Genomic DNA, 26,724 nt, shown 5'->3' on the forward strand with positions numbered 1-26,724 from the left:
ATTTGAATCTCTGCCACTATGTTTTCAAATTAAAACTGATTTTTTTTCTAGTTCCAACTTCCGATGATATTCCAGCAGTTCTTTCTGAGGTAGCTAATGGTTCCATTTAATTTCTGAATCAGTAGTTGGAAAATTATCAAAGCAGCATATTCAGCTATGTATAATTTCACAGCAAAAAAAATACCCATCACCCCTGTGCCCGCTGACCTACATTGGCAACACCTTGATTTTAAAATTCTCATAGTTGTTTTCAAATCCCTCCATGGTCTCGCCCCTCCCTATTTCTGTAACCTCGTTAACCCTCCGAGATCTCTGCACTCCTCCAATTCTGACCTCTTGTGCATCTCTGATTTTCACTGTTCCACCAATGGCGGCTGTGCCTTCAGCGGCCTAGACCCTAAGCTCTGGAATTCCCTCCCTAAACCACTCCGTCTCTCCACCTCTGCTGCCCTCCACAATTTTCACTTTCCTGAATTCTGGCATGGGAAGGCCACCCATTTAAATCGCGGTGTTGGGATGCACACGCCATTTCAACTGTGGGCCAACTAAGGACAGCACAGATATTCTGGCCACAGCAAGCCCAGGTAAGTACTTTAAAAAAAAAATTAAAGGTTCCTTGTGAGTTATGAGGAGCAGGAATGCTCTTGACCCCATAAGGATACCTTGCACTTCACCCGATTGCGGACTTGCCGACATCGCTTTGGCCTTCACACCCCGATTCTCGTTCTGAGTTAAAATCGGCCCTCTAATCTTTGTTGAACAAAGTGTCCTGTTGTAATATTGATTCTGATTTTTAGTGAGACTTGAAATGGAATGCTGCAACAATGCCCTTGATCCATCTCTCTGTGTAGCTCATGTCTGTTCCTAATACTGATAAAAAGGCAAAAATTCTTAACAACTTGGTTGAAATTGAGTGCTGTATAAAAATATCACAAACGTTCATAAAACATGCATGTGGGTTTGATGTATGGAACTATGATATGAAGATGCACTATTTAAAAAGATAAGCTGCCTTTCTGTTGATGTAGCCTGAGCAAACAGATAGGGGTAGATTATATGAACTCGTGCCCCCTTGTAAAGCTTCATGTGACAGGAATGGACATAGATGTCAACGTGCCCTGCATGGTTATTATTCATCCATTTTAATGGATGGAAAATCATCTTGGCACTGACCTCCACACCCGGAATCCTGATATATACTTTCATCACGCAAAGCTCTGCATTGGAAATACTGATTTGTAAAATCTACTCCAAGTGTGAGTGAGTAATTTGTGCCCAGACCGTGTGCTTCACTGAAAATTTTAAAATGTCTCGGCAGCATCATACAGACCTCCCCTCACTATAGCCTGCTGTTAATCCACCTTGTATTTTTTACTAACTTCATCCACAATTGTTACTCTATTATGTATTGTCTCTTTCTTAAGATGGTAGAGTAGGCTGTTTTGATCTGAAAACCTTTCTGTGCCTCCTGACATTGCAAAGGTATATTTGGCCATGGAAGGTGCAGGAGCGAGCTTTATCAAATTTTCTTTCCCCTTAGTATGAAAGCTTAGGGCACTGCATGTCAGAGTAAATTAACTCACTTTTAATAGTGGCAGGTGGATTCAAGTGATCAGCAGACCTATGACTCAAAGTCACAGCCAACTTGATGGAATACGGGCAGGCTCTTCACTGTTGCTCCTGAGTCACCCCTGACAATTCTGCCTTTTTGAAATTACTGTAGTATGTTTCCCTGACAGATAAAGAGACACATGGGGTTGCTCTTAGTGTGTGCAGAAATATTAAAATGATAAATCATATTACCAGGGGAAGATATTATGAGTAAATTATTAGTAACTATACAGCAATGCCAAAGCAAGGCAGACAGGTTCTAAGTATTTTGATAGGGGTTGTTTTGATAAAAATTCCCACAGAAACAGACTTTTTGCTGTTGTTGTTGACACGATCCATATTGTTTCAGGAAGAACAAGCCATTAAGTGGCAAAAGAGGTTGTGAGCACTTCTCATTCTCAGCTCACAGATTGAAGTGTCAGTAGAGGCCCACACACCATATCTATCATACAAATAATTAACCTCCCACTGGACGTGAAGTCCACCTACCTTTTATGTGAATAGATGTGGACCTCACTGGCAGACCCCAGAGATTAGCATTTTCTCAACTGTCCACTACTCTATTTGGTGATTCCCCTGAATTACAGGTCTGTGGAGATGAAATGCCTGAAAGGAGCGAGAGGAAATACTCAGGATAAGTTAACTTGACTGTCAGGTGTGGTGCTTCATTTTTGTATTGCATGTTGTCCAGTTTGGAAAAAACTGGTTCCGTACTTGTCTGCTGAAGAATTTGGTTGAAGATAAGAAAAAAATGATAGGGACTTTGAGACCTGCATTTGAAAGCCTGGACTACCTCTGCATGCGTGTGACTTGGATATGTGGGCAGCCTGTCCCACATTGGGAGCGGACAGCCTGAATGGAAATGGCATCATCTCATTCTACATGCATTCTCTTAAAGCAGTTTTGTTGAACTCTCTAAGGACATTGCCAAACCCACAGAGCAGTCAGTGGCCCACTTGTCTGACCTTCCCTCGTGAAAAACACTGTGCTGATACTGGGATGCCATGAAGGAAAGACTGATGCGATAAAATTAGGGTGTAGAAATAAAGATAGAGGGAAAGCAACAAATGAAGAAAGTAAACACTAGTTGAAAATTCCAACCAAATTGAATAGTGCTTTTTTGAGACCACATTTTTGGTAATTAGATGCAGAAAAAGTTTTATTTTCATAAAAATTGTTATTTATCAAACTTGTCACTCCAATTGTTATCTCTGCATTCTTTGACCTTCAGTACAAGTGGCATTTGTGTGAATGAAGAGATGGGAGTCACTCAGCAAAGGGTTAAGAGAGTGAGCTTTGTGTTTTAACAGTCTTTGTTGTGGGATTTGCTGTGTTGGGATTTCAAATTCATTTGCAACATGTGACATTCTGTTGGTAACCAGCATGCACAAAAAGTTAATTAATGAGGGCTATGTCAATTTCCCTGCACCATGTCAATTTGCAGAGAGGTAATTAATCACAAATTGCCCTGCTAGCAGCATGTAGACTAGACAATCTGTACCTCATTTATTGTATTTCTAAATAATGTCAGCAATACAGTAGTGCAGAAACGTAGCTTGGCTTTCATAATATTTTTTTTATTGAGGCTGCTGCACACATTGTAATGGACTACATCCACAAGCAGCTGTAGTATAGGGGAGATGAATATTAAAGAAACATATTAGCCTGGATTTATAGGCCATTTCTTTGCTGTTGTTGTCACTTCAGAGATTACACATAGAAAATGAATGATGAAAAATTACCCTTACATGCATAGTGCTGTGATTAAACCAGTATGTTAATTAGAACTTTGATGTTAGGTTTTCATGTGCCAAGTCTGATAGCTAGTCTTGCATTTCTGAATTTAATTTTAGTTTCTAAACCAATTTCTTAACACTGAAGATGGTGCTTGCTCTTCATTTTATTTTAGGTAGTTGAATAGCTTACAGAAAACATTAGCAATGTAGGTGCATTTCAAAATATGTTAATGTGTTTTATAACAACACATCAATATGTTATATCAAGAACCCACCACTTAACATCATTAATAATTTAAAATGTATGGCATTATGGATATTCATAAAAGAGGCTTCTGATTAGCCAAGAATACAGAAAATAGGCTAGGCTTTTATTGTGCTGGATAAGTCAACTAAGATTTAATCTGAGATATAATGTAATGTTTTAAAAACTGTAATGCTTATATGACTTTTAGTGTGGATATATAAATTGTGAATTAATACATGCATGTGAGATTTGTTTACAAAGAATATCCAAAAGGAATTAGCATCTTATCTTTTTGCATTAATTTTGGCCTGCATTACATTAAGGTAAGCTAGATCAAAATTAAGTTGACATTATGCCACACTGATTTACATTTCACATATAAATGTAGTTACAATTTGGCTGAGATTCAGAACCTTTTTGTTAATCTGCAGCAGAGCCACTACAAAGCCATGAAGATTACAGGCTGCTTTAAATAAAAATCTGCAGTGAGCACACAAATTGTTGTGAGGGGGCAATTAAAAAAATTGTGTTATTGCATCTGGCTAACAGCATAAGAGTGGAATTTTCCTCCAAAGGTTCTGAGTTCGAGAGCAGTCTAAGGATAACTACTGCAGTTACAACAGAGCTGGTCCCTGTTGCCAACGGAGCTGCAGGACCTGGAAAGGCACATATCTTCCTGACCTTGTCTACTCCATGGCAAACATCAGTAAAAGGGGTAGCAGCAATTAGAGCCTTACTTTGGATAGGCAAATGAGAGCTACCAGGATGACAAAGAATGATCAGGAGTGGTGAAAGCGAATACAGGAGGTACTTTTTTCTTTGAAATTGGTTTTTCACCTTGGAAATTCCTGGATAAATGAACAGTTCAAAAGGTGGGGATCCCCTGAACAGTGCTAACCTGACAAATATTATTGGTGAGAGGGAAGATGTATCTTGCCATAGGCAGAGTATTTGCCATTCCATTGTAAGAGCTTTGGCTGGAGTGTGGATATATAAATTGTGAATTAATATATGCATGTGAGATTTGTTTACAAAGAATAAGCTGATCAGACCTCAATATCTATTTCAGGACCACAAGGTTGAACATCTGTACTAATTTTGTGCTGCTTTGTCTGTAGAGGAATGCAGTTGTTAACATGTCTGAGACCACCTTCATTTGACAAGGAGGGGAGGAACTTTAAATGAAAGGAGTTCAGTGGGTTTTTTTCTCTTATAAGCTGATCAAATCCTGTCAAGGTGAAGTTTCTAAAGGGCCCGCAATCATTCTTTGAAAGCAACTGTCCCCATAAATATTTTAGAATTGTGGGAAGACAAGTCCTGTAGAAATAACCTGCAGATTGTTCTCAGTAACACATTGATGCTGTCAATCTTGCAGCGATACATAAGATGGATTTGGGGGTTCAATAAAAGAGAGAACCATGGTGAAACAGTGGAAGAAGGCCAACTGAAGTCCCCAGTTCCTTCACCATTTCTATGTAGCTAAGAACAGTTGAGAAGGCTAGTGGAACAGTGATATTACCATGTGCTTTAATTAGCTTTTATTCTACTCCATTTAAATGTAGAAGCTTTATATTTAGATAAAGCTGCTGACCAGTAAATTTAGCCCGACCAGAGCTACAGTGGCTGAAATAGCAAAGGCTACAATAATGGTTTTGAGGGCTAAAATAAATGTTTTATGTTGGAAACAAAACTTTACAAAACATAGTCTACACAGAGCAAATTAGAGATCCAATATGTAGCACCCTTGAAGTTTTATTATTTTTATAAAAACTTCTTCAATAGTTTAAAATATTATAAAATCCATAGGTTAGCATAGTTATTATTCTTATAATACAATGTTCTTCATTACCACCTGCTTACATATATGATCAACACATTTAATGTCATGCCAGCCATTTTGTAAGAAATAAGGCCCTTTAGAAAAAAAAAGCGCATGGTCCAATTTAAAAAAAACAAGTAGAATGTTGGGACTTATAGCTGAACAGTGTGGTATAACTCTACAGAGGTTATGCTGAGGCTTTATAATGCACTTCTCAGACCCGACTTAGAATACTGGGGTCGATTTTAACCCGCGGCATCGGTCCAATTACTGGATCGAGGCTGCACCGTTCCCAGCCAATATTTCCAAAAAGACAAGCCAACACCCCAGGTGCATGTCCTTCATCAGACCCAGACGCTGGCAGACTTGTCAATGTACTTCACTAATTTTGGCACCAAATTACAAGGCCTGTTAAATAATTTACACCAAGTGAAGTTTTCTAGTAGTATTCAAATAAATTGAATAACCAGAAGGAGCATTATAAGGAATAATCATTATTCCTGCTGTCAGAGGTACCGTCTTTCAGAAGAGATGTTAAAACAAGACCCCAGTCTACCCTCTCAGATGACCGTAAAAGATCTCTGGTTCTCTCATCGAGGCAGCAGAACATTGTGGAGGAACCAGGGGAAGAGAGCCCGATCTCCCAGCATAAAGACTGGGGAGCACTGTATTACTATAAGTGTTCGGCTATCTGAACAAAACAAGCAGCAAAATAAAAGCACCTTAATGTCCTTGCAGAGTATTCTGTACTCCTTACATTTCTACAGCAAATCTATTTTTTTTCAAAATTTCAGTTAATGCCACTGTAAATATTTTAGTTCTGAAATAATATACACATATCTTTTGCTTTAAAATTCTTCAGGATCAATTCCTGATATATGAGAAATTCACTACGGCATCTTTAAAAAATGCAGTTTTCCTGACACAAACAATTGCCTATCATCCATACACATCTGCATAAGTACAGCGGTCTTCAGATTACAAAAATACTCTGAGGAGTACTAGTCACTCTTTTAAATGATTTCTACTGCATTTATTGCCTCCATTTTCACTTGGGACAAAAGTCAACAGAAAGATCGTCAACAACCAGAGTTTGTAAAGGCAAACAATTAAAATGAGCAAATGCACTAGAATTCCACTTGTACAGGTCTATTTTTTTTTTCATTGTGCTACTACGAATTGCAATAGTACCGTAAATTAGTCATTTATAACATGGAAGTGATTTCCAAATGCAAAGCTAGCTCTTACAGCTTTCTACATAAAAAAGATTCTGTCAAGTTTTCAATGAGAGATGGACCACTTATTACCAGAAATAAGGCTTTTTCTAGTACTGGTGCTTTGATAGTGAAGTCACATAGCTACCTTCCTACGGGCATATGGTGGTCTTATGTAGATTTTGAAGAGAAATCAAATGCTGAAAATAATTACCCAATAAACCAGTTGTATTCTTTTATGACTTGGAGTTTGAATCTACCCCCTGTTGAGTTTTGCATCTGGCCTATTTTAATCTGTCCTAAAGCACTCAAACTTTAATACTCAATTTACATCCCCTACAGATTTTCATATGTTCGTTCATTTATTCACTGTTGAGGTTTAATAATTATCTATCTATTTTCAGTGCTTAAACCCAGAAGTGCCCATCAGTCTTGGAAATTAGAAGGAGGAAAATTGTCACAATTAAAATTCATGAAATTGATCTTTTTTAGCAGCAGCTCATTTAATATAGTTTGGGCACAATTGTGAAAAACAGAACTGAATGTTTCCATTAAATCAATACGATATATTAGTCAGCCATCAGCAGTTGGTCTCAGATTCAGACGGGAGGCCATTTTAGTTTGCATTGAAGCAGAATGCGCCAGGATACCCAACTCAGATAAAGTTAATCGATTGAATAATATATTTCTTTCACAGCTTGAGTGAAATGAATACAATATGTTCATGAATAATATTATGTAAATACACTCCTGAATGACACTAAAGTAGAGATCATACAGACTATTTCTTTACTCTTTCACCCCCTAATCTATGTAAACAGGGATTCAAGTACCTATAGGCAGGATACAAAATTCATGTTTTGAGTCATTCACAATCATTTCAGCTCACTGGAATATGTGGGTGCAGATAATAGTTCAATTTACTGATTTGTGAAACTTAAGCTCCTTAGTGTGATAATGAAATATTTTAAAAATAAAATAAATGCAATTTTATCTCACCTATTTTGAAAAAAGTAAAATACTTTTGTCCATTTGATATTCGCTACTGAAATTGAGAACAATCGCCATAAACTCTCAGGTAAGGAATAAACCTGCTTTAGTGTGTGAGCTGTGATGGTAAACACTGTGCTATCATTATAGTTGTGTATTAAACAGCAAATGCACTAGAAATTTGGTATGCAACCTTCAGGGATATTTATAGTAAAAGATCAGGATAGTTTCAGTTGTTTAAAATTGAAATCTTATCATTTTATTAAATGCAAAAAATGTGAAAATGAAAATATAGCAGCATAAAGCAACCAAAACATTTTCTTGATGCTGCTGAGTTTTGTAGTACACTAAATATTTTTTCAGAAAATTAAATAAAATCACTTGGATCTTAACAATTGAATCTCTACAGGAATCAGTATTTTAGGAATTACCGGCATAAATATATTTCTGTGCTCCAGTTGTAATTTGCTCCAACCCTCTGAAGCAATGGGGCAGAAATTGCTTCGAAAATAACGGTGATCTCAACAGCGCTCACCGTTGTTAGTGGCGAAATGGAGGAGCAAGTTCCGGCGTTCACACATGCTCAGTGAAACGCGGAAATCCAGAACTTGCTCCTACTGGTTCGCCGGCAAAATGACAGCTTCGAATTAAAGGTATATCGCCGGCTGCAATCAGTGAAATCATTGGAAAAGCTCCAACTTGCTCATCTGCCCAGCTGGAAAGTAACTAATATCGCCACAGAACAGGAAGGTTTAAAAATACCAGGACTAAACTAAGTTTAAATTGTGTGGTAAGTCTTAATGACTGCCAAACAAGTAAAAATTAACTTTTAAAAATATGGAGTCTCATTACTCCTTATTTTAATAGTTTTTGGTCATTGAGAAAATAAATTTAATTTTTATTTTACTTTTCCCTTCTGTCTCTTTTATTTAATTCGATTATTTCTTATGCTCTCTTTTTTGCTGTCTATAATTGTTTTTACAATGATTTTAACATTGTATCTTTCACTTCCTGGATTTTACATTCCAAGACTGCAGAAACGTGTCAAAAATGCTGCAATCTGATTGGTCGAGGAGAGAGCGTGGTCCTCTCATTTCTCCCACAGGTCCTAGCTTCGCTTGAACTAACACTGGACTCTTCTCTGCTTCCTATTCGAGGAATTGTACCCAGTACGTTAGTGGGTTCGTATAAATCTATGGAGCGGTGAGAACTGTTGGTTCACAGCTCCAAGCAATTTCTGTCCCAATATGTTTGCATTGTGCTGTACTTGCATTGCTGCTGTACATTGCAGTTCTCTGTGATGTTGGTTCTTCTGAAGTATTATGTACAGTTTTGGCCTCCTTACCGAAGGAAGGATATACTTGCCTTAGATGGGATGCAATGAAGGTTCACTAGATTGATTCCTGGGATGAGAGGGTTGTCCTCTCAGGAGAGTTTGAATAGAATGGGCCTATATTCTAGTTTAGAAGAATGAGAGGTGATCTTATTGAAATGTATAAAGTTCTAATTGGGCAGATGAATGTTCTTTCAGTCATTATACATTTGTTCACCAACTTTTGTTGAAATGAAATATCTGCCGACCTGAAATATTTACAATAGTATTTGGAACAAAAATTATAATTTGCACATTATTTTAATTTATTGGAAAAATACCATTATGCACAGACAGGCCTCAGCTCATATTACGTTGTAACTAGTCATAAGGAGGTACACCAAATTAAACTGCAAGGAGCATACCATCTTTCCTGTACCTCTCCCATCAAACATGGGATATGGACCTCGGTGTATGGAGAATCAGAAGCACAAACCCAAGCCTTGTCACTCCATAGTGCTTCATTATACAGCAATCAAACCCCTTCCATTCCTCTATTACTATCAAATGCAGCATAGCATTCAAATTCAAATCAGATGCTTTTGGAACTAGAAAAGATCTTACAATCCTCTTTAAAATCTAATTGCTCAGGTTTTTATATGTTACTAGTATATTCCCTGTGGCACTGCTCATAAGCAGTCCTTGGCTGGGCTTGATGCTCAGCCCCGGTACTGTCGCTTTAGTCTTGCGCATGCCTGGTTAATGATCTCCGCATTAGTACATTCACGGCTATTTTCGGTTTATGGTTTTGGAATTGGACCAAAGAGGGAATCTACAGTTCGACAGACCTGAAACTTCTTTTGTTGAGATATACGTTACTGATCGTTCCAAAATCTCACCACAAACACTGAACTACAAAGGCCCCAGTTTTACAATGAGTTATCTAACTTGAATAATTCATGGAGTTAGAATATATTACACTCGCAGAAAATTTGGTGCAGATGCATTGCATTCATTTTGGAGAGACAATGATTTCTCAGACAGTGCATGCTAGGCATTTGGTTAATCTATGATAAAATGATAATGGAAAAAAAACAAAGCCACTGTTTTCTGCCAGCCATTTTGGAAATATCCACGTTTTATTGTTATTTTCAGAAAAGCCTCAACCTGTGCTGTGCTGAAAACATGGATTCGCTTCGTGTGTGTGTGTGTGTGTATACAAGAAGTGCCAATGAATTTTGAGAAAACAGCTTTGAAGTGATGGTGCTAGAATCAGAATTTTATTCCATGACAGAGAAATCACGGAGACCAGTGTGAAGAGAGCTGACCTACTTAGTGTTGCTGCTATCGGGGAGTCAAAAATATCACCTCAATCTTGCTGGTAAAAATAGTGTTGTCACCTGTCCAATTTTTCAGCAAGATGTCGGGAACATTTTAAAATGTAAATTGGATGGCCACAGCTGGATTTTCCTCATTGGGGCAGAGTAGCGGTGAGATTGGATTTCTATGTTCCTCTCTCCCCACCCCCCCACCGCCCGCCCTCCCCCCACCCCCCAATACTGACTCTGCCACAGCCTCAACCCCGACCAATTTTTCTGGCTCAAGGGTTATTGGCCATGCAGGGTGGGTTCCCACCATCATGAGGGAACCCACCGAGACCAAAGAGGGGAATGAGGGGGATGCCACTACATCACCTGAAGAGGCGGCAAAGGACCTTAAAAGCAGCAGAACAGCCCTAAAGAAGGAAGAAGCTGCTACCTTTAGGGGTCTATAAAGATAAGTGCTGACGGCACATTGATGAGCAAGGAGGACTCTAGGCCCTCTTGTATTTGTCGAAAACAAGGCCACAACCACCGCTACCCCAGGTCTACCAAGCAGATTCTGAGAGTTGAGGTAGGTATGGGGGATGGGGCAGGGGAAGATGGACCAGGAGATTCGCCCCTGCCCCGCATCTGGAATTTAGATGTGACAGGCAGGGAAGGCGTGTCCAGTGGCGGTCCCAGTGGGGATAGGAGGGGAGGGAAATCCAGATAAGCACTGGAACACCTCACCATCCAATTTTTACACTGTTTCTGTCGCTAGCCCACTTGATTTGAGGCAGGAATAACAGAGGAAAGTCCTGCCTCTGAACTCCAATTCTTAGAAATCCATTTTTTTCCACTTCTGCAAAACTATGGTTTCTGTAGTCCAGACACCAACTTGTATTACATTCTTCTCTAGCAGATAATGAAGCTCCTTCCAGTCTCTGAAAATCCTGTAATAGCGTGTCCTGTGATGGGCTGGTGCAGATTTGAATTTCTCAGGTTTTGTCCCTTTTACGTTATCCATGGTATGCCCTTGAGATACTTACCATTAAAAGAAAGTCTGCAACCAGGAATTTTGCCCAAGTCTGAATTTTGGACTGGACAAATTATAGTTCAAATCCTCCCCTTAAATCCTCCAATTGCTCCAGGACTGGGCCTGACAATCCTTTGGTGTAGTGCAAACAGCATTTATACCAATGCAGCTTTTTCCTATTATTTGAGAAGTACACATGAAAAAGAAAAGTTTATAATTAATCAATTTCAAATCATAAGCTGGAGTTAGTAATAACATCAGCAGCAAAAGTTTGGGGATGTTCATCTGTGATTCATTTTGTTTCCAATATATGTGCGATTTTCACATTTGTATTGCCTGCAGCAGTATTTTGTATAAATGAAACAATCTGCTCTATTTGAGCTGAAACTCTGAAAAATTGCTTTCTGTAATGCAGTGCATATAAAAATGTTGTACCTAGGCTCTGTACTCATAGGAGTGTGACTGCTTGGTTTCATTCTTTCATCCATTTATGCCACTGTAATTCTGTTTCCTACAGGTTGTATCTTTGTATCTAAATCCTAACAGGATTACTGTCAAGCTTTCATGTTTCTGAAAAAGGATCTTGCAAGGTCTTTAACTGAAAGGCAGAATAGCTAGGTGACAATAAAAGGGCCAGAATCATTACGATATTGCCTTACAGTGTAGCCAACTGCAAGAGCTAGTCTTTCATTTTTGATAATAGGCATTTTAAAATTCATGGATTCCATTAGAGCTTCATCTTTAGACCTGCTGAAGGAGCATTATCAGTGTGTTAATTGAAATGCTATTAGAACTTTTCCTATTTGAATTATATTATTTGTATAAATGTCATTTTTGTACTGATCATTAATTCATTCACTTTTATGTTTACAAGTTTTCTTGCTGCAGGTGTTCATGCTAACTTTTTCATTTGCCGGAGAGGACCATTTTCTATGGTAATTAAATGTACAAGTTTTGGACAGTACAACAATTCCAGCTGTAACTGCCGAAAGCTTGTATTAGCGTAAAACTAATTACAAACAATATCACTGGTACCTTGCCTCAGGACCTGTAGAGTATTATAGTATATGGATGGCGGCTTTCAAACGTAAAAGATATAAAATAACTAAAATTACTTCATATGGAGTAGTGTCTGATCTGGGAAGTCACCCCAGGTGAGATCATTTTATTCATGTTTGAGGTAAAATACAAACTCCCCTTAGTTTCATTGTATATTTGTTTCAGAAATTTATGGCGATAGCAGCAAGATTGTGATTTTTGTGCCCATTAAGGTGCGAGATATTAGAACATAATAAATAGGAGCAGGAGTAGGCCATACGGCCCCTTGAGCCTACTCCGCCATTCAATAAGATCATGGCTCAACTTCGACCTCAACTCGAAGCGCATTCCAGATCATAACCACTCGCTGCATAAAAAGGTCTTTCCTCATGTCGCCTTTGGTATTTTTGCCAATCTGTGTCCTCTGGTTCTCGACCCTTCCTCCAATGGGAACTGTTTCTCTTTATTTACTTTATCTAAACCCTTCATGATTTTGAACACTTCTATTAAATCTCCGCTCAACCTTCTCTGCTGTAAAGAGAACAACCCCAGCTTCTCCAGTCTATCCACGTAACTGAAGTCCCTCGTCCCTGGAACCATTCTAGTAAAAATTTTCTGCACCCTCTCTAAGGCCTTCACATCCTTCCTAAAGTTCAGTGCCCAGAATTTGAAACAATACTCCAGCTGTGGCCGAACCAGTATTCTACAAAGGTTCAACATAACTTCCATGCTTTTGGACTCTATGGGCATAATTTTATCGGGGGTGCGGCGGGGGTGGGGGGAGAATTCCTGATGGGAAACCTGGTTTCCCAGACGCCTTTATGATTTTGATGTAAGGACATGTTTTTGTTGGTACGTTTCCCTCCTGACAGGCCGGCCTGATTGACAGGCTGGCCTCAGTCGGATGGGGGAAGAGGAAGGAAGTGACTATTAATTTTGTCCCGGATTGCCGCTTCAAAAGCTTCTCCACCCCACTGAGGTTAAACTGACTGGCCTATAATTGCCAGGTTTATCCTTACACCCTTTTTTGAATAAAGGTCCTTTGGCGTCACCCCCATATCTAAGGAGGATTGGAAGATTATGGCCAGCACCTCTTCAATTTCCACCCTTACTTCCTTCAGCAACCTAGGATGCATTGCATCCAGACCGGGTGACTTGACTACTTTTAAGTACAGCCAGCCTTTCTAGTACCTCCTCTTTATCAGTTTTCAGCCCATCCAGTATCTCAACTACCTCCTCTTTTACTGTGGCTTTGGCAGCATCTTCTTTCTTGGTAAGGACAGATGCAAAGTATTCAGCCATGCCCTCTGCCTCCACACGTAGATCTCCTTTTTGGTCCCTAATCGCCCCCATCCTTCCTCTTACTACCCGTTTACTATTTATATGCCTATAGAAGTCTTTTGGATTCCATTCTATGTTAGCCGCCAGTCTATTCTCATACTCTCTCTTTGCCGCTCTTATGTCCTTTTTTCTTCTCCTCTGAACCTCTCCTCTTGATACATCTCTCCTCATTTCCAAAAGCCTCCTGACCTATCCTTTTGACCATGAGTTAAGTTGTCTCTCCTAACTCTTCCTCTAACTTCTCCTATTTTCCCATTCCCCCCCCCCACCTCCTCCACTTTTGAAAAACATCTGGGGACTTTCCACGATGTTAAAGGTGTTTAAACAGAGATGATAAAATCTGTTCCATTTTTATTACACTGCCACTGCAAAGTTGTCCTCTAAATGCTGCTGTCTTATGGAATTATGTCAAATTATGTAATTCATGGTAATTCGGCATGTCAGGTCATTAAAGAAATTCAAAAAACAAAATGAAAAATGTACTTCTACTGTCATCAAAAGAATGTTGCGGAATTAGCAGATTTTGCTGCTAGTTCAAGGCAGTAAATTGTCCGAGGAGTTACTATTTATGTTGTATTCTGTACAAGTTGATTGCGTGGCATTCTGCACAGGTATGATAGGGTGGGATTCTCCTCTGGGAACTTATCCAATCTAAAAGTAACTAAAACACCTTTAACATCATGGAAAGTCTCCAGGTGTTTTACAAAGGGGGTGGGGGGAACAGAAGTTAGAGGAAGAGTTAGGAAAGATGTCCTAACTCATGGTCAAAAGGATATGTTTTCAGGAGGCTTTTGGAAATGGGGAGTGATGTATCAAATTATACAACATGTGAAATTTAGAGTCAATGAAACATTCAGTATCCCACAGTGCACAGCAGTTGAAGAAAACTGACGGACAATGTGTAATCCTATTTCATGGTTACCCAAGTACTTACCAGAGATCTGAACATGGGCAAGCAATCAGACAGAACCTTTCCAGCAATTTTTCATATCCTCGTCCTGTGCACAGTGGATTTACCAGGCCCAGGAGCAGCTCCACCATTTTTGATTGGAGTCCTGTGTAGAAAGATAAGAAATGATCATTCCTGCAATGTGACATAGTCTGAGTACAAATGAACTGATTAATGCAGTGAAAATAATGTTTTTTGTGACTGTAACTCACTGGGAAGAAATTATATTTTTCTTTTCAATTTGTTCCCTTCCTCTCCCTTTCTATCTCCCAAATGCTATTTGTTTTTGTAAGTTCAGAAATCAAAGCTTATACTGCTTGCTAACCTATTTTAAAATTGAACCAAGATAACATACATCATGGATGATCACAGAGTTAAAATCGACATTTTTCAGAATGAGTGTGAATTACATGGATTAACCTAACCCGCAGTAAAATTGTGCAATGGATGAAATTTCATAGTTAAAGGCTAGGGACTTGGATATTTTTCCATTTCTAAGGTAGGACCCATGGGCACCTCGAACATCTGCTTCCATTTGTATTTATCCCGATGTGCTTCCGTTTGAATTTCTGATATTCTGGCAAACAATCCTGAAACTATAGATCTGAGGCCTTGGTGTAGGTTTTCAACTTGCCACCTGGACCGAAAACTGACATTGTAAATCAGCTGTCCATTATGGAAACGGGCCAATTTTCATTTCCACTGATTCCTAGCTCTTCATCTTTAAAGTAGTCCATATGCAAGTTCTTTCTGATCCTCGGTGGAACTTCCACTTTATTCCAGTTGAGTTTAACTATTAGTACCAACTAAAGTGACTCGTGATGACACTGACCAAATTTGTCGACCAGAAACTGCAGTTAGTTTTGAGTTAATCAAATTCTATATTGAAACAATTAACATGGACCAAATTAGGATTAGCACCAACCTTCAACCCTCTTATTTGAAAGTGAAGGGATCTGGATCAGATGTGAACATTTGAATCAAAAAAATATTTTACCAGAACTGTTTAATGCTATTAAAGCTCTTTGATACTTTTTACGGCAGTCTGAACACTCCCCACAAAGCTAGTACCTAGTGAATTTTACAATAAGTAAACATTCATTTTTGTGGAAGAACTGAGTAAGCACTTTTATCTCTCTAGTTATCAATTACCCGCAGCCTACCAGTAGAGCATTGTAATGATGTGAAGTTTTATGATTTGATGAAAAATTGGTAACTACATTACACTCATGTCATCATTGAAGCCTAGGCAATGCTGAGAATGGAGCCTTAGGCTGACTAGTTTTGAAAGAAGCATTTGCAGTATTAAACCAAACTTTCCAACAAAACTGCTATATTACTGAATTAAGTTGTTTAGTAGCAAAGGGAACATGGAAATGCAATCTGATACTTTTTTTATCAGAAAGCAACTGGAGTATTGTGTCCAATTCTGGGCACTGCACTTTAGGAAGGATATGAAGGCCTTAGAGAGGGTGCAGGTAAGATTTACTAGAATGGTTCCAGGGATGAAGGACTTCAGTTACGTGGATAGACTGGAGAAGCTGGGGTTGTTCTCCTAAGAGCACAGAAGGTTGTGAGGAGATTTGATAGAGGTATTCAAAATTATGAGGGGTCTAGACAGAGTAGATAGAGAGAAGAGTCAAGAACCAGAGGACACAGATTTAAGGTGATTGGCAAAAGAACCAAAGGCGACATAAGGAAAAGCTATTTTACGCAGCGAGTGGTTATGATCTGGAATGCACTGCCTGAGGGGGTGGTGGAGGCAGATTCAATCATGGCTTTCAATAGGGAACTGGATAAGTACTTGAAGGGAAAGGACAGGGGAGTGGGACTAGCTGGATTGCTCTTGCAGAGAGCCGGCACAGACTCGGGCTTGATGGGCCAAATGGCCTCCTTCTGTGCTGTAACCATTCTATGATTCTATGATTCTAAGCACTCACTCAGAAGTGATAGCTTGCTGTAATTCCTATTTAAAATCATTTGGGGGTGATGTATGCTCTTGGGTGGTATTCCATTGACGGAAAAGAAAATCAGGCGGGGTATAAAATGGGCTGCCAATTCATTATCGGTTGTTTTGCGCTCCCTCCGAAGACCATTAGCAAAATTAATTATTGCATAATTTAGCAAAGTTACTAAATATGAGGCACCTTATATCTACTGAGTGTTGTTAGTCTAAAATCACTCTCTGACCCTGAACTAATGACCTACAGTAATATTGACAAATCAATCGAAATAAGTGCATTTACAATTTGTAGTTGTAATGCAGTGAATTATGCAACTGTTCATTGTTGGGTTTTTGCACGAAATATTTTCTCATGTTCAGCCTCACCACCCACTCCCAGGAGCAAACTTACAATTTGCAGTGGACCTTTTCTGCCCAATGTCTAGATAAATTATAGAAGACCCAGGAATCATAACAGAGAATCCAGGCCCAGAATTTAGTTTGGAGTCTGGAAGACGAAGGCCGAAGCTCACTCCAAATTAGGCCTTGGGCCTCATTTCCATAAAAATGGTGAGCTGCGGATGTTTATCGGGAGTCCCGGTGCAGCTCACTGGTTGGGGTCTCCACAAAACCGGTCAGCTTAGACGACGAACCGGCCACACCTAAGTCCTGGGGTCGGGGGGGAGGCGAACATGAAGGGCTGAGTGCGGGCTGACAGCGGCCCACAGCATTGCTGTGGAACCAGGAGGAGCACAGCAGAATTCTGGAAAATTTGGCAGCAGTGTTCAGAAACAAGCGTTAAGCCTTTGTTTTACGCAGGTGGCCCAGGCACTTTTGGGGGGGTATCAGACGGAGGAGATCTTGCCCGGAAATTGGTCCCCTAACATGAAATTTGAGTTTAAAAGGTGGCCGCGATGGGGATCGATTTCCCCATCCCACATACTCTGTATGCCAACTGGTGGGATATATCAGTTGCCACCATGTGATTTTCCTCTCTTTGCAGGGGGACTGAGCATGCTCCTTCAACGGATTGAGACCTAGATTTTGAACCAATACAGGGTTTTGTTTACAAAAGATGAGTGAACGGTAAAAGGTCTAACACAGTGACAGATACATTTCTCCACCATTATAAAATAATAAAGACGTCAGTCATTTTCTTCCTAAGAATAGACCTTAAACAGAAACTTATTTACTACAGCTTCAATCCAGCCTAACTCACTTGTTAAGCCAGAGCAAATATTTTAAAAACCCAAAGATGTGCTACTGTTAGTTGTGAAACTCAAACAGTGATTGTAACTTGACTGATACCTAAAATAATTCTGTAGTAGAAGACCTCTGACCACCTGTCCATTAAGGAGGGCTACAGCGAATCTGTTACTCTGTCCCTTTTTCAAAAGTCTCAGATGCAGCTGTCAATCCAAACCAATGCCCCAGTCTGGGTCTGATTCTTTGATCTGTGTCAAAATGGCATGGGATTAGCTTTGAAGTTATACTGAGACAGAAGCAGTCATTGACTGCATCTCTCATAATTGCATTGGATCAAACAGCCTTACGTCATTATTGCCTGGAAATCCAACCTTTGACAAAGCAAAGACGTTTTGATTTCCTGTAATGGCTCTGCTAAATTTAAAATGAACACTTCAGACAACCCATTGTGTTATAGAATGGTTACAGCACAGAAGGAGGCCATTTGGCCCGTTGAGCCCATGCTGGTGCTCTGCAAGAGCATTTCAGCTAGTCCCACTCCCCTGCCCTTTCCCCATAGCCCTGCAATTTTTTTCCTTCAAGTACTTGTCCAGTTTCCTTTTCAAAGCCATGATTGAATCTGCCTCCACCACCCCCTCAGGCAGTGCATTCCAGATCATAAGCACTCACTGCGTTCTTTTGCCAATCACCTTAAATCTCTGTCCTGTGGCTCTTGACCCTTTTGCCAATGGGAACAGTTTTTCTCTATCTAATCTGTCTAGACCCTTCATGATTTTGAACACCTCTATCAAATCTCCTCTCAACCTGCTGTAAAGAGAACAATCCCAGCTTTTCCAGTCTATCCACGTAACTGAAGTCCATTATCCCTGGGACTATTCTAGTAAATCTTTTCTGCACCCTTTTTAAGGCCTTCACATCCTTCCTAAAGTGCATTGCCCAGAATTGGATACATTACTCAAGTTGTGGCTGAAACAGTGTTTTATAAAGGTTCATCATAACTTCCTTGCTTATGTACTCTATGCCTCTATTTATAAAGCCCAGGATCCCGTATGATTTTTTAACCGCTTTCTCAACCTGTCCTGCCACCTTCAAAGATTTGTGCACATATCCCTCCAGATCTTTCTGTTCTTGCACCCCTTTAGAATTGTACCATTTAGTTTATATTGCCTGTTCTCGTTCTTCCTACCAAAATGTATCACTTCGCACTTCTCTGCATTAAATTTCATCTGCCATGTGTCTGCCCATTCCACCAACCTGTCTATGTCCTCTTGAAGTCTATCACTATCCTCCTCACTGTTGGTTACACTTCCAAGTTTTGTGTCATCTGCAAATTTTGAAATTGTGCCCTGTACACCCAAGTGCAAGAAAAGCAGTGGTCCTAGTACCGACCCCTGGTAATCACCACTGTATACCTTCCTCCAGTCCGAAAAACAACGGTTCACCACTACTTCCTGTTTCCTGTCACTTAGCCAATTTCGTATCCATGCTGCCACTGCCCCTTTTATTCCATGGGCTTCAACATTGCTGACAAGCCTATTATGTGGCACTTTATCAAACGCCTTTTGGAAGTCCAGATACATCACATCAACCGCATTGCCCTCATCAACCCTGTCTGTTACCTCATCAAAAAACTCAGTTGTTAGTTGTAAAGACTTGTACTTGGTGGAGTCAGTTGTGGCCAAATTGTCTGGTCTAAGCTAATGGCTTTTCTGTTGAAAAATGCTTTGTGTGACCTTGGGTATTAGCTCCTTACATGCTGTTTCTGGCAATGCAACATACAGGTTGAAAATTTAACACAGGCGGATATTCACATTTGTCACAACAGTATTTTGTGATGCTAATCGTTCCCAAATTCTACTTTATAATGTTTTGTACATAGCCTATATTGATGAAGAAATGAGCACCTTCAAAGCTGAAAAGATTTTGCATAATCAAAGAGTTGGAAAAATTACACAAACATAACCTATGAATTTGTCCTTTGACGATCCTTAATGATTGAATGATTTATACATTTAGAAAGTACTGATTTATCTTCAATCCATCTTTCCTATAGAATGCTGTCACTCTGAAAGGCATCAGTTACAATGTGAAGGGGAGGGGGCAGTACGACAGATGCGTTATGTGCATGTGACTTCAGACAGGTGGGCCATTTGTAAAAAGAAAAATAGCCATGAGCATGCCGCTTCAGCTGCTCTGACTGTAGACAGGAGCAGGGGGGGCAAAGGGGTTGCAGGCTTTCATCACCTCAATGAGATTGTTTTGTCCTTTACAATGAATTAAATCCTTCAATTATTTGGCATATTTGACTGAAATTATTCATTCAAATGTACTAATCTTCACATGCCTTTTCACCTTCCACTTTACTATATTAGTCAGGGATTATGCCATTTATTCTGAAAACAATCACAAAATTGTACATTGTATTATGTATTGAATAAGTCATACAGATTATTTGAGTTATTTTTTTAATGGAGAGGCTGGAAATATACCATATATAATAATGAGCATCAAAACTTAAAACTGTTCAATATAATTGTAGGGGGATATACAAAGTCTAGTTACTTGCCTTCATAATTTGCTGAGGATTTTGCTCTGTTCAATGAAATTCAATAAAGGGTGGGCGATCTGCTCTGCCAGATTACTGCTCAGGCAGAAAGGACAAAAATCTACCCCTATGTGTTAGCTGAGTTAAAGAAACAAGAAGGAAAAATAAATGACTTCATGCTTTATCTGTTGCCAGAAGATTTAGGTTCACCTGTCTTCATTGTATTCTGTCAATAACACCAAAAATAAATCTCTTAGCAACAGCTACTATACCTTGATAAGGCTTCGAAATCTCTGCTGTCATATTGTAATTTGATCTGTAAAATCGTTGCATTGTAGGATAATTCTTTGTTTTGAATCACTGTACTGACTTGCTGAGAGCCACGACATGTGTCTGAAATTGATCTATGCAGTCTTGAAAAATACTAATTGAAATCGATAAAATCCAGTTATACAAATCAGTTTTCAATGATGCAAAATAGTACTGCTAATTAAAGATCTATATGTAAAAAGAGAGAGAAAAAAATTCTGTAGATTGCTTGACTTGTTTCTTCGTTTGTTTTTTGTTTTTCAAGTAGTTTCTGGTGTTTTACTGTTATGGTTCAGCTTTTTTAATGGCACTTTCTTTTCCAACTGTTGTACCAGACTCTCCATGAGCCAACCCCACCCTGCATGATCTGCGAGCTGATGTGTTAGGTTACTTGGCTCAAGATGAACAATTGTCCTATTTTACAGTAATGTTACATTTTGGAATTCATGTAAGATTCCTACTAATGGCCTATCAATTTGAATGTGGAAATGTCATACACCAGACGAGACTTGCATGGGCTAACATTATTACAACATTTATTTACAGTCTTTTGTACAAAACAGTGATGTTCCCAAGGATTTAACTTTACTGTTTTCAAGTGACTTCTTTTGGCAGTAATCAGTCCTATGAGATCTTAAGACTCCCGAATATCCTCCTGAATTTAAGTTTGTTGGAAATTTCCAAAGGCTCTGTAACAAACTCTCTATGATGCACCTCAACAATAAAAGCTTTCAATTTATAAAGCTGAAGTTCCTTTGAAGATGAGACAATCAATTAACCATGATCAAAACAATATACTATTTTTGATGTGACAAGTGCATTGGCTCTCAATATTTCTCTAAGGTAAAAATGCAATAATTCAGAAATTAACTGCTGTCGATGGTTGATTTGAACCTTTTTAAAAAACAGCGGTGCTAACCACCCACTATAGTGTTGAGACGTAACTTATAGCAGAGTTATCAAAATGTTTGCTCAGGTGCTTATATCCTGCAATCGTTTTTAATTAAAGTACCTTGTCCCTAATCACAGCCCACATCAAAGAAGCCATTATGTTAATTAATGTTTGCCTAAAGAATCCCCTGTACCTTCAGTGATGGGCCATCTCTGGTCCTCTGTATTAAACTTGTGAAGGAACTGCTTTCACTTTAACTTGGGGATACCATTGCTGTAACATTATATATATATATATATATATATATGTGTGTATACACGCAGAGAGATCTACCAAAACAACATTGCTATTTTCCTCACATGCACCCATTAAAGATCTGATTGACTACAAGTGTTCAAGCAGTATAGAAATCATTTTTAGTGAATGACTGTTATCATTTTAAGACAAGTAGCAAGCGCTACTCCGACAATTCCTGGCACAAAAGATCCAATCAGAACTGAGGGGATTTTTTGTGAATTAGTTTTTTACATTGCGATGTGGAAAGTTTACACTCTTTGTTGAATGACAATGGGTCGGAATTTGCTGTGAGCGGGCGCCAGCCGCTCATTCGACTCTCAATGAGCTTTTGCACAGCAAGTTCCTGTAAATTAGCGATCTAGTCAGCACGGCGCCCTCTACTGAGCATCTGGGACCTGTGTGAACAGGACAAGCAACTGTGTATCTCCTTAACCAATCAACGTCATTAATTAGCAGCTCAGAATCAGAACCAGGAAGTGTTAGTTGGAATAGTGAATTCAATGTCAAATCAGGTACACAAAGAGGGTAGGAAAGATTGAATTAAGAGACAGAGATAACAGAGACAAAGAAAAAGTTAAAACAAAATATTTAATTTATTTAACGTCCACTGTTAATTGAAATCTGAAGAAATGAGACTCCACACTTGTTAAAGTTAATTTTCAATGCCAGAGAGGTTGCTTGGCAGTAATTAAGACTTACCATGGCATAAAAAGGGTACTTATTCTTGAAATGACTTGATGTAATGTTTCTAGGTGACTTTAGTTCGTATTTATCTGATAAGTACAGGAACTTCACGCCATTCAATACGTTTGAATGGGGAGTCAGATTGTGAGAAGCTGTTTTCACGCAGCTTTTGGAGGAGCATCAAATCTCAGCCAGAAACTTCGGGATTTCTGCGTTTAGCTGCGCATGTACGGTCGCCAGAAGTTACTGTCCAATTTGCATATGAATAACAGTGACCGCTGTTAGCCTCACTGTTATTTTTACTGCAAAATCCGACCCAATATATTACTGATCACACCACACCTGCAGGGACATTGGGCATTATATTAGCCTGGAAAAACGAGTGGGTTGGGCACGGGGTGGAGGGGGGGGGGGGGGTGGGGGGTGGGGTCAGTAACAATTGCAAAAATCTAAAACCCACCCCCAACTCGCCCATTTCCAGTTTTCACGGGGGCGGGATGAGGTGCGGGCAACCAACCCGCTCTCAGGTCGGGCATTAAAAACTTTTCAGGAGGCTGCGGACCTCCATTTTCGACACTTTTTGATTTTAGTCCGTGGGGACTGGGATTCCTGGGCCTTCTACTTCACGCCACGTGAGAGGAGGCGATTAGGCCCAAAACTGCAGGCAGGTGCCTTTATAGCACAGCTTGTGGGCCCGGAGGAGCAGGAGTGCTCCCCTCAGGCCCAACAAGCCTACCTGCAGCAACCCCCACCACGATCTCCGACCCCCCCAACAACGATCTCCAACCCCCTCTATGATCTCTGACCCTGTGATGACCCCAACCCAGACCACCCCCCGATGACTGACCACACCCCCAATGACTGACCACACCCCCAATGACTGACAGCTCCCCGATGACTGACAGCCCCCTCAATGACTCACCCCGTTGATGACTGACAGCCCACTGATGACTGACAGTCCCCTGATGACTGACAGCCCCCTGATGACTGACACCCTCCGATGACTGACACCCTCCGATGACTGACACCCTCCCCAGTGACTGACCCCCTCGATGACTGACAGCCACCTGATGACTGACAGCCCCCTGATGACTGACAGCCCCCTGATGACTGACCTCCCCAATGACTGACAGCCTCCCCAGTGACTGACCCCCTCGATGACTGACAGCCCCCTGATGACTGACAGACCCCTGATGACTGACACCTCCCCGATGACTGACAGCCCCCTGATGACTGACAGCCCCCAGTGATCCCCAACTCCCCCAACCCGATGAGCCCCCCCTCCCAATCTAACACTTACCTGATCACGTTCTCTTCCTCTTTTCCCGTCTGACTGAAAGCCAGCCTGTCAATCCCAGCTCTCTTCCCGGCTCCAGGCTAAAATCATGCCCATCGTGATTCCAAGACTTTTACAATGCACCGATAGGGTCAGGTCATAGCAGATTAATGCTTTAGGTTCTGTCAGACTCTATTAAACACACCAGCACAGTGACCTCTCAGTGTCTGTTTCTGCTGGAATCTAAGTACCACCTTTTTCTGTGTAAAATGCATTTTAAGATTTGCTTCTTTTGGAAAAGATTCTGTGATGTGTAAGCAGTTCACAGATGCGCCATACTGATTTGTATCAAATTGACTTGATTGAATATTTTAACATGATTTTTTTATGATGTGCAATTGACTTAAAAAAATAGATCTTTGTCCTGTCAAAAAAAACTTTTGGGATGCTATAGAATCTTGTGTGCAACTTTCGGAAATGCTACAGGATCTTATAAATGGAAATGTTCCCGCCTATGATTTGCATTGGCTTTTTTCTTAGCCTGTTGTTTAGCCTTGGACATCTTCAGTAACTTTGTGCTCCCTCAACATGTGAGTTCCTTACCCAAGTGAACGAAAACAATGCCATCTGTGGAAATTTAAATGGAAGGATTATCTTGCCGATTAATAAGTGGTAAAATACATAGTGTGGTAACCGTTTTGTTTTATCTCTTTTAGTTCCTGGCTTCCCTTATCCAGCCGCAACTGCAGCTGCCGCCTACCGAGGAGCACACCTGAGGGGTCGAGGACGTACAATTTATAACACATTTCGTGCAGCTGCACCCCCTCCTCCCATACCAGCCTATGGCGGGTGAGTGCAGTATCAAGAAGTTAGCAAGTAATTTGAGAAGCCAGAAGAGTTTGTCAGTACAGTGCATGATGGTCTTGGCTCACCATAGAAACTGACGCAGCATGCAACCAGCGATGCATCTTGCCCAAAGTAATGAAAGATAACTGTGATTTGTCCTGCCATGGACATTGATGTTAAGCGTTTATATGTCATACATCATTATGTAAGGGATTGAATATTGTAGAACATGAGTAATAAGGATCGAATATGTATTTCTTTTGGTGATTGCAAACATCTGGTTCTTAAGGAGGTTGGACAGAGTTCAGAAAACAATTTCCATGTTTTAGCAAATGAAAACTATAATTATTCCATTTTTTGCTGATCTTCATAGGCTCATAGATTAATTCAACTATCACGATAGAAATGTAGAAACATAAAAAATAGGAGCAGGGGTAGGCCATTCGGCCCTTCGAGCCTGCTTCGCCATTCAATATGATCATGGCTGATCCTCTTTCTCAATACCATATTCCCGCTCTCTCCCCATACACCTTGATGCCTTTTGTGTCTAGAAATCTATCTAGCTCCTTCTTAAATATATTCAGTGACTTGGCCTCCACAGCCTTCTGTGGTAGAGAATTCCACAGGTTCACCACCCTCATCTCACTCCTCATCTCAGTCCTAAATGTCCTATTCCGTATCCTGAGACTATGACCCCTCGTTCTGGACCCCCCAGCCAGGGGAAACATCCTCCCTGCATCCAGTCTGTCTAGCCCTGTCAAAATTTTATATGTTTCAATAAGATCCCCTCTCATTCTTCTAAACTCGAGTGAATAAAGGCTGAGTCGACCCAATCTCTCCTCATACAACAGTTCTGCCATCCCAGGAATCAGTCTGGTGAATCTTCGCTGCACAGTTAATTCAACTGTCACAAATATTAGTAACCTTTTCTTTTACAATGCTTGAGTCTTAAAACCCTTCATGTAGTTACTTCATAAATTGTAAAATTTCTCATTGAAGGGCTATTTCTTTACAACTCAAACCTTCCCATCACTTTTGGGATCCAAGTTGCACTCCAAGGAATGGAGATGAAGTTCTCACCTGTTCACAGTTGTTCAGGGCCACATTTCGATATTTGTAGTTTAACTCATTTAACACCAGACTAAAGGGGTAATTTTAACCTAACCTGCCCGGCTTCAATGGAAAGTAACATTGGACGGGGTGTAAACTGGACGGCCGATCTGATCCCATCAATATCTCACCAGGCGGGTAAGGTTAGAATGATCCCATAAATTCTGCGTGGAAAATTATTCTTGATGCCGGAGAGTGGAGATTGGAATTATCATAATTATACACCAGGGGGTCTTTATACTCTTGGAGTGGAAATTCTTCACTGCCTGGTTTCGGACACGAAGGTGGCGATGTGCCTCAACACAGGCCCAAATCGGGAGGCCCGAGGCTGACCCACAATTGGGCCTATGGCCTCATCTAAATAATGAGGATGAACTGCCAGTGGCTGGCACACCTCCTAGGCAGCTCGCCCTTCTGGTGTATGAATTTCGGGCCATCTGCCTCACCGGCAGCGGCCCTCAGGTATATGCTGGGAGGAGGGAAAGGAGAAAGGGATGGCGGGCTAATTGAGTTGTTAGCGGCCACTGCTTAAGCTGCAGAGGCAGCTGAAGAATCCTAAGCAGGGCAGGCCCAACACGGTCCCCGGTCATCACAGACGAATTTCTGCGATTTCTGCGAGGGGGCCTAAAAAAGGTATTAGGCCCTTATTTGAATATGTGAGGAACCTAATGTCTATTTTAGGTGGCCAACAGGGACATCTGAAAAATGGCTTGACCCAATTTTTGTCCCGAAATTGGATTTAGTTGCACCTGTTTTATGCCCATAAAATGGGCGCAATGAGGTCCAATTTCAAACCCCTTGGATTCAGGTATATTGGAATGACAATGCAAATTGTATTGCTTGGTTTTTATACATTTTTCTCTGTAAAATGCATTTTGACGACTGAAAAACAACTTAAAACAAATTTTATACATTTTAAATACATTTCTAAAACATTTCCTCTTGCTTTTAAATCCACGGTTCCAATTTTGCCCTTTACATGCACAAACATAAAACTATTGATTCCAGAATTACATTGTGTGC

General features: G+C 40.2%; 1 protein-coding gene across 4 annotated transcripts in view; it reads left to right on the forward strand.

Moving 5' to 3' along the window:
* rbfox1 (RNA binding fox-1 homolog 1) overlaps nt 1-26,724 on the forward strand; it is a 431,211-nt gene that overhangs the window by 352,789 nt on the left and 51,698 nt on the right. For all 4 annotated transcript variants that reach the window (XM_068003706.1, XM_068003708.1, XM_068003707.1 and 1 more), the window contains exon 8: nt 24,462-24,594. In XM_068003706.1, the coding sequence (XP_067859807.1) occupies nt 24,462-24,594 (133 nt within the window). The remainder of the gene's footprint in view (nt 1-24,461; nt 24,595-26,724) is intronic.

Source organism: Heptranchias perlo, chromosome 22 (genome assembly GCF_035084215.1).
Source record: "Heptranchias perlo isolate sHepPer1 chromosome 22, sHepPer1.hap1, whole genome shotgun sequence".
NCBI classification, from domain to species: domain Eukaryota; kingdom Metazoa; phylum Chordata; class Chondrichthyes; order Hexanchiformes; family Hexanchidae; genus Heptranchias; species Heptranchias perlo.